Source organism: Entelurus aequoreus, linkage group LG02, assembly GCF_033978785.1.
Source record: "Entelurus aequoreus isolate RoL-2023_Sb linkage group LG02, RoL_Eaeq_v1.1, whole genome shotgun sequence".
NCBI classification, from domain to species: domain Eukaryota; kingdom Metazoa; phylum Chordata; class Actinopteri; order Syngnathiformes; family Syngnathidae; genus Entelurus; species Entelurus aequoreus.
Genome location: NC_084732.1, coordinates 76,021,379 through 76,034,844, shown reverse-complemented (window position 1 = coordinate 76,034,844; position 13,466 = coordinate 76,021,379). Strand labels below are relative to the sequence as shown.

The window sequence follows — 13,466 nt, the reverse complement described above, 5'->3', positions numbered from 1 at the left end:
ATTTACACGATGAGTCGGGTGTGTTTTGACCTCCGCCGAACCCCTGAGGCCGACTCACCGAACCCCATAGGGTTCGGTCGAACCCAGGTTAAGAACCACTGGTCCAGGGACATATTTCCTGAGTTTATAAACATATTTTTTTTTTTTTTTTAAATGAAAGATGTTGTGATGCCAAAAAATATCATAGTAGTAACGACTAAATATGCTACTGTACTTGGTATCATTACAGTGGATGTCAGGTGTAGATCCACCAATGGTGTTTGTTTACATTTTGACGCCAGTAAGCTACGGTGTGTAGTGAAGCATGTTTAGCTATTCCTCGTCCTGCAGGGATGATACTTGTAAGAAACGTACTTTATTTGTCACCATGGAGGCGAGGATTAGTGATTTAGAAGTAGCGACAACACTGCCGACCGGGGATGGACCGGTACTTTTCAGAGGCGGTATAGTACCGAAAAGGATTCATTAGTTTCGCGGTACTATACTAATACCGGTATACCGTACAACCCTAGTGCAGACAGACAAGCAAAAATAATTTGCAATTAGATCAGACTAAATTTGATAAGACTTGTATTTTTTTGGTTCAGCAAAAGGCATAACAACAACACTATGGATGCATACTTGGTACATCTGCCTCACAGCCTGGAGGCTCCGGGTTCTGTCTCTGCATGTTCTCCCCGTGTGTATGAGTGAGTACCGGAGTAAACGGGTGTCTCGGGTAGTCCAGATAAGGGCTGGGCGATATATGATCGTGATTGTGATAAAATCCACAGCGATTAAGGTGATCAGCCGTGAGCATGTTACTGTAACTTTATTAAACATAGCAAAAAATGTCCATACCAACAGCCAATCAGAGTTGACTATGTCCTGCACACTAAAACATTTTGGGTTCAAAAATAACCCAATTGTAACCAAACTGCTGGTTCAAAAAAGTACGAGCCCCTTATTCGAGTTATATTAACTCAACATTTTGGGTACATTTTTTTCAACCCAACTTTTGCGTGGAAGTATTTAACCCAAAAGTTAAGTTATGCTAACTCAATGTAGGTTGATTTTTAACCCAACTATTGGGTTTAATTTATTTAACACAAAAGCTGAGTCATGCTCACTACAATGTTGGGTTATTCCCAACCAATGTTCCCTCTAAGGTGCGCGCATGTGCAATTGCGCACTGCTCAAGCGTCCTCTGCGCACGGCAAATCTATGCCACGCGCAAAATCAAATAAAAAAATAAGCACATAACAATTTTCGACACACGGACACGACAGAGAAAACAGTTTTCGTCATCATTGTTCAAATATTGTAACGTCTGTCGAGACGCTTTGAGGACATGAATTCCATCCATCACTTTACTGAGCAAAACTCTTTATTGTCGGCCATAAACACATCACCAAAACATTAGTAAAAAAAATTATATCTAGCAAAAGTGGTCATTTTCTGCAGTACAAACCAGTCCAAAAGCAACTTTGTTATATCAACAGCAGCCGCTCGCTCTTTCTCACTTGCGCCAACACGTGCACATATGGCACTTAGCCAGTGATGCGTTTACAGCCACACAAAAAGTCGGACAACTCCAACACCACACATAAAGTGTCATTCCAGGTCGTTACACTATGATTTACCAATCAAATGTGTGCTTATTCTAGTGTCATTTATTAGGAATCTTAATTTATAAATATTAATCATGAAATGCTGTTAGTATATTAAATAAATACTAATAAAAATATATTTTTTACAAACAGGAGGTTGCAGGAATGTACACATGATCCCCTGCTTACATTTCATTGTGCAACATGTGAATGTTTCAATGGGAACTAAATGCAATGTCTGAAAGGGGTACAAATTATTTCCAAAGCAGGACCTCCACCCAGACAAACAATACAAGTACACAGTTCATGGAAAACAATATTTGTTGTTATTGTCATTGTAAGTGGGCCTAAACACTTATATTAGAAAATAACCTCATGAAAATGACTGCTGTCATTTGATTATAATAATAAGAGAATGTTGTCTGTCTATCTGTGTTGGCCCTGCGATGAGGTGGGGACTTGTCCAGGGTGTACCCCGAATGCAGCTGAGATAGGCTCCAGCTACCCCGAAAGGGACAAGCGGTAGAAAATGGATGGATGGAGATTGAACTTGTTATTTAGTCAGATTTGGGACAGGTGTGCTGCTGGTGTAGCCACAGTGTGCGCGTCTGATGTTGCTCACATGGGCTCCACTGAATGCTCACGGAGTTTTTGCGTTTGCTCACACACATGAAAAATTAGAGGGAACATTGTTCCCAACCCAACTATTGGGTTGCGCAATTTAGCGCTCCTTGACCCAACAGTTGGTTAAAAATTATCAATTTTACTGCTGGTTTGTCCTACTCCTTCCTAACCACTGATCAAATTATTTTATTTCCATTAAAATATAATCAAAAGCAAAATATGAGTGACTTTTTTTTCAAGAATTGCCATGTATGGTCATAGTAGTCTTATACAGCATGCTCAAATATGTCCATGTACATAAGATGTGTGATTGTAAATAATGTTAATGAGATGAATCCATAGTAAAATTCCCTTCAAGAAAAAAGTTACTTTTTAATAAAAAAAGCTTTTTACCCAAAAATGGTTCATAATTTTGAAAACCCAGAAATTGAGTTAAAATAATACCCTTATAACCCCCAAAAAATGGATCGCTCTTCATAAAAATAACTCCAAAATTTAACCCAACACTAGCAACTCATAAATTGGGTTATCAAAATAACCCAGCATTTTTTTAGTGTGTGTTCCACTTTAGGTTGTTCGGTACCGCAGAAGAATCTGTTCTAGATTCAAAACGATTCTCGATTGAAAATCATTACTTTTTAATAACATTGGGTGCCAGTTTTAGGATTAACTACATTCCTCCAAAAATATAAAAACAGTTGTGATAAAAAAAAAAAAATTGTATTACTTAAAAGAAAACTGGTTTTGTTTAATAAAATGATATCCAAACATTTAATAAAGTCAAAAACAAATAAGGCAACAAGATAAGTATCACACACTTCTCTTTTCTAAAGTAAATGTCTACACTGTGTCACTATTGGGTCACACGTTTATGCGTGGGTCGTTCTCCCAGGATGCAGACGGGAACTCCGGAGGCAACATGCAGGTAAGGAAAATAATTGTTTCTTAAATAGATCATACAAGATACGAAAATACAAGATACAAAACCAAAGAGACGCGTGCCGATCACACGGGGAGCTAAGGAAAAAAATGTAGCACAGGAATCATGAGCAAAGAAGCAGGAATTCATCCAACGTAACTTGTTCCATCCATCCATTTTTCTACCGCTTGTCCCTTTCAGCCGCACTCAGGCGGTAGGTGGGGTTCACCCTGGAGTTGTTGCATACAGCAAATAAAAGCACCGGACTGAGTGAGGCGAGAGGACGGAATAAATAGCTCTCCGATTAGTGCCAAGGAGAGCGTCCCGAACACTAATCAGAGGCAGGTGAAAACCATCTGCCGTCATGGCAACTAAAACAGGGGTGCTGAAACCAAACTTAAACAACAAGTGAATCAACACGTACACAAACTATGATCAGGCAACGGATCATCACACAGTAGATATGAGCATCTACATCAATATTATGATTTGCCTGAATGGCTGCACAGGACAGATAAAAATAATAAATATAATGATAACAATATATATATTTTATTTTTTTAATCGATTTTGTGATTTATTTTTTTAATGGATTAAGAATCGTTACAAATAAGAATCGCGATTCATTTGAAAAACTTTTTTTTTTACACTCCTACTAAACATGTAACTGAATAAATGTGAGCTATGCATAAATTGGAGCTACAGTGCATCCGGAAATTATTAACACATTTTTCCACATTTTGTTATGTTATAGCCTTGTTCCAAAATGGAACAAATTCATTTTTTCCCTCAAAATTCTACAGACAATACCCCATAATAACAATGTCAAATGTTTTTTTTTTTTAATTTTGCAAAATTGTCAAAAATGTGTGTGGAGTTTGCATGACTGAGTGGGTTCCCTCCGGGTACTCCGGCTTCCTCCCACCTCCAAAGACATGCACCTGGGGATAGGTTGATTGGCAACACTAAATTGGCCCTAGTGTGTGAATGTGAGTGTGAATGTTGTCTGTCTATCTGTGTTGGCCCTGCAATGAGGTGGCGACTTGTCCAAAGTGTACCCCGCCTTCCGCCCGAATGCAGCTGGGATAGGCTCCAGCACCCCCCGCGACCCCAAAAGGGACAAGTAATAGAAAATTGATGGATGGATACATTCCTCCAAAAATATAAAAACAGCTGTGATTTAAAAAAAAAATGTATTACTTAAAAGAAAACTGGTTTTGTTGAGTAAAATTCTATCCAAACATTTAATAAAGTCAAATAAAAATAAGGCAACAAGATAAGTATCACACACTTCTCTTTTCTAAAGTAAACGTGTACAGTAGATATGAGCATCTACGTCAACATTATGATTTGTCTGAATGACTGGACAGGACATATAAAAATAATAACAATAATAGTGATAACACTATAAATTTATTTTTTTAATCGATTTTGTGATTATTTTTTTTTTAATGGATTAAGAATCGTTACAAAAAAGAATGGTGATTAATTAGAAAATAGATTTTTTTTGACACTCCTACTAAACATCCATCCATCCATCCATCCATTTTCTACCGCTTGTCCCTTTTAACATGTAACTGAATAAATGTGAGCCATGCATAAATTGCTAAAGCTGCAGGTGCGAGCTGTGGCCAGAAGGTCTTAGGTGCCTCAAGGGGCGGTAACCCTCGAACACCCTGGTGGACAGTGGTGGTCAGGGAAGCCGTCCGACTGAAGAAGGAGTCCTACCGGGGTATGTTATCCCAGGGGACTCCGGAGGCAGTTGCAAGGTACCGACGGGCCCGAAGGGCAGCGGCCGTGGCTGTGGACGAGGCTAAGCAGAGGGTGTGGGAGCAGTTCGGGGAATCCATGGAGAAGGACTATCGGGCGGCACCAAAGCTGTTCTGGAAGACCATACGGCACCTCAGGAGGGGGAAGCAGGGAACCATCCAAGCTGTGTACGGCAAGGATGGGACTTTGCTGACTTCAAGTGAGGAAGTCGTGGGGCGTTGGAAAGAGCACTTTGAGGAACTCCTGAACCCAACTACATCAGACACACCCTCCCTGATAGGAGCAGGGCCTGAGGATGATGGGGGATCGACGTCGATCCCTCGGAGTGAAGTCACTGAGGTAGTTAGACAACTCCACAGTGGCAAAGCTCCGGGGGTTGACGAGATCCGTCCAGAAATGCTGAAGGCTCTGGGTGTTGATGGGCTGTCTTGGTTGATACGCCTTTTCAACATTGCGTGGAAGTCTGGGACAGTGCCGAGGGAGTGGCAGACTGGGGTGGTGGTTCCCCTTTTCAAAAAGGGGGACCAGAGGGTGTGTGCTAATTACAGGGGTATCACACTACTCAGCCTCCCTGGGAAAGTTTACGCCAAGGTACTGGAAAGGAGGGTCCGGCCGATAGTCGAACCTCAGATTCAAGAGGAGCAATGTGGATTCCGTCCTGGTCGTGGAACAACTGACCAACTCTTTACGCTTGCGGGAATCCTGGAGAGGGCCTGGGAGTATGCCTATCCAGTCTACATGTGTTTTGTGGATTTGGAGAAGGCGTATGACCGCGTCCCTCGGGAGATCTTGTGGGAGGTGCTGAGGGAGTACGGAGTGAGGGGAACCCTGCTGAGGGCCATCCAATCTCTGTACAACCAAAGCGAGAGTTGTGTCCGGGTGCTTGGATGTAAGTCGGATCCGTTTCCAGTGGGGGTTGGTCTCCGCCAGGGCTGCGCTCTGTCACCTATCCTGTTTGTGATTTTCATGGACAGGATTTCTAGGCGGAGTCGTGGCCATGGCGGAGAGGGTATACGTCTCGGGGGGCTAAAGGTTGCATCACTGCTGTTTACAGATGATGTGGTCCTGATGGCACCTTCGGTTCGTGACCTTCAGCTCTCACTGGATCGGTTCGCAGCCGAGTGTTCAGCGGCTGGAATGAGGATCAGCATCTCCAAATCTGAGGCCATGGTTCTCAGCAGGAAACCGATGGTTTGTACAGTCCGGGTAGGGGACAGGACTCTGTCCCAGGTGGAGGAGTTTAAGTATCTCGGGGTCTTGTTCACGAGTGAGGGAAAGATGGAGAAGGAAATCAGCCGGAGAATCGGAGCAGCTGGGGCAGTATTGCAGTCTCTCTGCCGCACTGTTGTGACGAAACGGGAGCTGAGCCAGAAGGCAAAGCTCTCGGTCTACCGAGCTATCTACATTCCTACTCTCACCTATGGTCATGAAGTGTGGGTAATGACCGAAAGAATAAGATCGCGGATACAAGCGGCCGAAATGAGTTTCCTCAGAAGGGTGGCTGGCATCTCCCTTAGAGATAGGGTGAGAAGTGCAGTCACCCGAGAGAGACTCGGAGTAGAGCCGCTGCTCCTTCGCTTGGAAAGGAGCCAGCTTAGGTGGTTCGGGCATCTCGTGCGGATGCCTCACGAGCGTCTCCCTAGGGAGGTCCTCGTTGCACGTCCCACTGGGAGGAGGCCCCGCGGCAGGCCAAGGACCAGATGGGGGGATTACATCTCCTCTCTGGCCTGGGAACGCTTCGGAATACCCCAGGAGGAAGTCGCAAATGTTGCTCTGGAGAGGGAAGTCTGGGGGTCTTTGCTGGAGCTGCTGTCCCCGCGACCCGATTCCGGATAAGCGGTTGAAGATGGATGGATGGATATATATATATATATATATATATATATATATATATATATATATATATATATATATATATATATATATATATATATATATATATATATATATATATATATATATATATATATATATATACTGTATATATATATATATATATATATACTGTATATATATATATATATATATATATAATATGTAAATGTGTGTGTGTGTATATACAGTATATACACACACACACATTTACATATTATATATATATGTAATGTAATGTGTATATATGTATATATAATGTAAATGTGTATATATGTATATGTCCATGTATATGTATATATATATATATATATATATATATATATATATATATATATATATATATATATATATATATATATATATATATATATATATATATATATATATATATATATATATATATATATGTATGTATCCATACATATATATTATATTATATTAATATATAATATAATATTAAGTCAATTATACTAATTGACTTAAAGAGCGCACTTGCTGCATGTCACGTTATTGATGGTAAAATGTATTTTTAGACAATATGATTTGCCTGAGTGGCTAGGAGACGGTAGAAAATGGACTAGTAAGGACAAATTTCAAAAATAATAATAATACAAACAAACAAAAAAACAAAAAAACATTTTTTTTAACTTGGTACTTCCCGCGGGCCGGATTTTAGACGCTGGGGCGCCGTATCCGGCCTGCGGGCCGTAGTTTGGGGACCCCTGTGTTACAGCCTTGTTCCAAAATGGAACAAATTCATGTTTCCCCTCAAAATTCTACAGACAATACCCCATAATGACAATGTCAAATGTTTTTTTTTTTTAATTTTGCAAAATTATCAAAAATGTGTGTGGAGTTTGCATGACTGTGTGGGTTCCCTCCGGGTACTCCGGCTTCCTCCCACCTCCAAAAACATGCACCTGGGGATAGGTTGATTGGCAACACTAAATTGGCCCTAGTGCAGGGGTCGGCAACCCAAAATGTTGAAAGAGCCATATTGGACCAAAAATACAAAAACAAATTTATCTGGAGACGCAAAAAATTAAAAGCCATATTACATACAGATAGTGTGTCATGAGATATACATTGAATTAAGAGGACTTAAAGGAAACTAAATGACTTCAAATATAGCTACAAATGAGGCATAATGATGCAATATGTACATATCGCTAGCCTAAATAGCATGTTAGCATCGATTAGCTTGCAGTCAGGCAGTGACCAAATATGTCTGATTCGCACTCCACACAAGTCAATAACATCAACAAAACTCACCTTTGTGCATTCATGCACAATGTTAAAAGTTTGGTGGACAAAATGAGACAGAAATAGAAGTGGCATAAAACACGTCCTAGAAAGTTGGAGAAAGTTATATATGTAAACAAACTACGGTGAGTTCAAGGACCGCCAAAATTAGTAAGACAAAACGGCGCTCGCCAAATACTCGAATCAGTGAAGCGTGTTTAATATAAACAGTGTGCTTTATAACAAATAGGGAGGTTTGTGTCATGTTTGTCCTCCTACAGAAACCATACTAAAACACAAAATATATTTTTTCCCCCTCATCTTTTTCCATTTTTCATACATTTTGGAAAAAGCTCCAGAGAGCCACTAGGGCGGCGCTAAAGAGCCGCACGCGGCTATAGAGCCGCGGGTTGCCGACCCCCGCCCTAGTGTGTGAATGTGAGTGTGAATGTTGTTGGTGACTTGTCCAGGGTGTACCCCGCCTTCCGACCATATGCAGCTGGGATAGGCTCCAGCCCCCCTGCAACCCTTCGAGGGACAAGCGATAGCAAATGGATGGATGGGAAAAACTAAAAAAATCACAGGACCTTATCGCTGTGAGACCCGAGCACTAACCATGGAGCCACCGTGCTGCAGAGCCAAGACATTTACTACATACTTATAAATCAGGTTACACGGTGAAAGAAATATGTATTCCACTTCTTATGTCCATTAAGGCCCTAATTGCAATAATCTGCTGTCATTTTCATGAAATATACAAGCTGGCGTGAGCCAAAACAGCTGGAAAACTCATTAAAACTGAAAGACACTCATCATTGATAAACTATGTTGTGACAAAGTAAAACTGCAGCCTGTAATTTGTTATTCCCAAACGCAGCACATTACCATCAAAAAGCACACGTTTAAAAAAAACACATGCAGATAAATGCACGGTGGCACCTGGAGGTGGCAGATGCTTTGATGACTCAACATGTGAGAAAAAATAATTTTGCCCCCAACGACACAACACGATGAATAATGGAGTTCATCTCTGTTAGCGGTGACATTTCTCTAAATAAGAGCACATGTTAGAGCGCTTGTGCATCCCTGTGATATGGAAATAGGATGTTAATGGAAGGCCGTACTCGGGCAGACAAAGTGTTGCTCTGTGCTCCCTTTGCAGTCTTAAAGGGCTGCAAGTATTGGCTTGCTTTCCCTTGTTTAAAGCTAGAACACGAGGCTCCGGAGAATATCTCATCTAAATGACAAAGCAGGCCACACAGATGACTTGTACACCAGGGGTGTCAAACGTGCGGCCCCAGGGCCGGATCAGGCCCGCTAACAGGTTTAATCCGGCCCGCAGGATGAGTTTGCTGAGTATAATAATTAACCTGACATTTTTTAATAAAAGAAACTGCTGTTCTAAATGTGTCCACTGGATGTCGCAATAGCAATTATTTGTACCTTTGTAGATGATGCTACATACTGAACATATTGTCATGGCTTTCTTGAGTTTCCAATAATTTCTACAACTCAAATTTTTTTGTGATAGAGTGATTGGAGCACATAATTGTTGGTCACAAAAAACATTCATGAAGTTTGGTTCTTTTATGAATTCATTATGGGTCTACTGAAAATGTGACCAAATCTGCTGGGTCAAAAGTATACATACAGCAATGTTAATATTTGGTTACATGTCCCTTGGCAAGTTTCACTCCAAAAAGGCGCTTTTGGTAGCCATCCACAAGCTTCTGGTTGAATTTTTGACCACTCCTCTTGACAAAATTGGTGCAGTTCAGCTAAATGTGTTGGTTTTCTGACATGGACTTGTTTCTTCAGTATTGTCCACACGTTTAAGTCGGGACTTTGGGAAGGCCATATTAAAACCTTAATTCTAGCCTGATTTAGCCATTCCTTTACCACTTTTGACATGTGTTTGGGGTCATTGTCCTGTTGGAACACTCAACTACGCCCAAGACCCAACCTCCGGGCTGATGATTTTAGGTTGTCCTGAAGAATTTGGAGGTAATCCTCCTTTTTCATTGTCCCATTTACTCTCTGTAAAGCAGCAGTTACAAAACAGGCCCAGTGTCAAGACTGGGACTTTGGCGTGATTTGTTCTCCCGTGGTGCAAATGATTTGGACCATACGTGCCGTGAAGGTGGGTACATGATTTAATAATGACTACAAAAAGGAATAAACAAAAAGCGCGCACAAGGCGGAAGTACAAAAACTTGGCTAATGAAACAAAACTTGCACAAAAGGCAGAAACTATAAACAATGAAACAAAAACACTAACTGTGGCATTAATAAACAAAACTTACTTGGCATGGAACTATGGTGGCAGGAATATAATGGGTAGCATGGATGGATAGATAGAGAATGTCACCAGGACGGACAACAGAAACAGACAGGCTTAAATAGTGACATGATCAGTGAAAACAGGTGCGTGACTCGAAACGTGAAACAGGTGCGTGACATGACAGGTGAAAACTAATGGGTTGCTATGGTGACAAAACAAACAAAAGTGCACAAAGAGTCCAAAAACAAAACCGAACATGACTAAAACAAAACATGATCACACAGACATGACACCCAGAGCATAATACTTCCACCACCATGCTTGACAGTAGGAATGGTGTTCCTTGGATTAAAGGCCCCACCTTTTCTCCTCCAAACAAATTGCTGGGTATTGTGGCCAAACAGCTCAATTTTTGTTTCATCTGACATCACATGGACAAAGATAAGACCTTCCGGAGGAAAGTTCTGTGATCAGATGAAACAAAAATTGAGCTGTTTGGCCACAATACCCAGCAATAGGCCTTTAATCCCAGGAACATCATACCTACCGTTAAGCATGGTGATATAATTGTTTTTATCTTGATTGAAAATTAACACCAATGAGTTGACTGATGAACATTATCACATAATTTCTTCAGAAAATATAAATAACAACAAATAAAGATGGAAAACTATTAACCGCAACATATAAATGTAAAAAACAACAACAACAACATTATGATTTGTACATTTTCAGAATGTGCTTGTTCTATTTTTAAACAAAGAAAACAATCTGAAGTTGTCTTTATTTCTAACTTATCGTGCCGTGATTTTACCAGTAGCCCACTTGGGAGTAGACACTTCTCCATTCGGCCCCCGATCTAAAATGAGTTTGACACCCCTGACGTATACACACACGCACTACGAGCTTTTTCCACAAGACACTTCAAAGCGCACAAGCACTGATTAGGGCTCGCATGACTTCGGAATTATTTCAAAGTCGATTAACATGATAATAGTCGATTTAAAGTCGATTAGTTGCTGATGACGTCATTCGTATTTTTCTCCGTCACAATTAAAACCACAGAGAGAGGGAATGCTTTGCAACAATTTGTGTTCATTGACTCCAGACTAGGGTTGTACGGTATACCGGTACTGGTATAGTATCGCAGTACTAATGAATCAAAAACAGTACTATTGTCAAGGTGTGTTGTTGACGAACCCCAAGATGCAGAGATGGCGGCAGGCATTGAGCGGGAAAACATGATTTAATGTTCATAAAATAAAGGTAAAGACACAAACCAGGAACTAGGAATAGCCAAAACTGAAAACAGGAACCAGCAAACAGAAAAACTGGAAACAGCTAATGGCTAACAAGAAAACACAAAACAAAAGAGCTAGGAGAAAGCAAACTACAAATAGCTAACAGGAACAGCTTACCGCTACGACGACAGGTACAAGGACAAGAAGTAGCACGACAGGTAGTAGCTGTAACGATATCTACACGACAGGTAGGAATGACAATAATCCAGCACGGACTGGAGAGGAAGGCAGGTTCAAATAGCAGCTGGCTGATTGACACCAGGTGTGGCCAGGTGCCAATCAGCCACAGCTGAGGGGACAAAGCACTCAGGGAGATAATCCGGAAATAACCAAAATAAGAGCGCTGACAGGAAACAAAGACAGAAAAAAACAAAACATAACTGAACTGTCAGTGACAAACCTGACAACTATACTCTAAAAAAAAAGTACAGGCGCGTCCTCACATCGTGACATTGCTGCTTTTGCAAGCAGAGGAGCATGTTCAGCAGCGCACAATCACGGAGTACTTACAAGCAGACACAGTGGGTGGACAGAAAAGGGAGAATGGACGCATTTTGGCTAGGGATGTCCAATAATATCGGACTGACGATATTATCGGCCGATAAATGCTTTAAAATGACCACCAAGCACCTACATGAGAGCCCAGTTTTCAGGGTTTAATGCCGGTTTATTTTCAGCGTTTTCCGTTTGTGTGTCTGTGTCACTGTCACTCTCGCTCCAACTCTCTTCCAGCTCCAACTCCCACTCCACCCCGTCTCTCCTCCTGGCTGCTGCTTATAACAGAGCGACAGGTGATTAGATAACCAGGCCCAGGTGGACCATCTACGCACCTGTCGCTGATTTCGAGGCCGATCCTGGCACACCCCGCTTTGCTGCAGGCCCGCGGGCCACGCCCCCCTCCACAATGTTCCATTGAAAATATAGAACATTACACACGGCGCTCGAAGATCTATCAAAATGTTTTAGTACGACTTTGGTAAGCTATGAAGCCGCACCGCTTGCCGTGCTTCAACATACGAGTATTATTATGGTGTGTGTTTAAGGTAAGACATATTATCTGCCGTTTTGTTTCACAATATTACGCAAAAGCAACTTTTCTTACCTTCTGGCTCCCAAATGTTATTTCTGTTGTAGCCGTACAGGGCCGGCCCGTGGCATAGGCCGTATAGGCAAATGCTAAGGGCGCCGTCCATCAGGGGGCGCCACGCCAGTGCCACAAATGTTGGAGAAAAAAAAAGAAAAGGAAAAAAAAAAGTTGGTACTATTATTTCTAAATACAAAAAATAATCCCACGTTAATTAAAATGCAAAGTAAAGCCTATTTAATAGAAATATTATTTGTTACAACATTACGCCCCCCATTTCCCCCCGCACGGTGCGCCCCCTCCCTTCCCGTATCATGACTCTTTTTGGACGTCACATCAAAAAATCAACACAAGATGTCAAAAAGGCCAAAACTGTCAGGTGCCCGGGGAAGAAAAAAGAGTAAAGAAGAGGAGAAACGAGAAAAAGACAGAGGTAGCAGGTAGGTAACGTTAGCCTACATGAAATTATTTGTATGTTATAGAATGTGATAGTAACCTGGCTTTTTAGAATTAAGCTAATGTTACATGATTCGGCAATTGCTAATCAATAAATAGCTAGTTCTGTTTTAACGTCGGGTTAATATTGTGGAGGGGTTAAATTGTTATGGAAAATAATAATGTAACGTTAGGTAATTACAGTACTCCCACCTTACATTACTCAGGGACATTTGTATTAGATCTTTTAAGCAGGTGTTTTTTGTTTACATTGTTATTGCCTTCTGGTTAGCTAATGTTTGCCCTGCAGGTAATAGTCACTTTTCCACCCCTTTATATATTAGGT

General features: G+C 41.2%; 1 protein-coding gene across 3 annotated transcripts in view; it reads right to left on the bottom strand.

The window, feature by feature from the left end:
- The window catches only part of LOC133639360 (tetraspanin-4-like), a 467,820-nt gene that overhangs the window by 381,379 nt on the left and 72,975 nt on the right, over positions 1–13,466 (bottom strand). Inside the window, exon 1 of one of the 3 annotated variants that reach the window (XM_062032621.1) lies at positions 12,704–12,987. The exons of the other annotated variants lie outside the window; for them this stretch is intronic. Within the exon in view, the coding sequence (XP_061888605.1) occupies positions 12,704–12,794 (91 nt within the window). The 5' untranslated portion in view covers positions 12,795–12,987. Of the gene's footprint in view, positions 1–12,703; positions 12,988–13,466 lie in introns of those variants that run through there. 3 annotated transcript variants of the gene reach the window in all.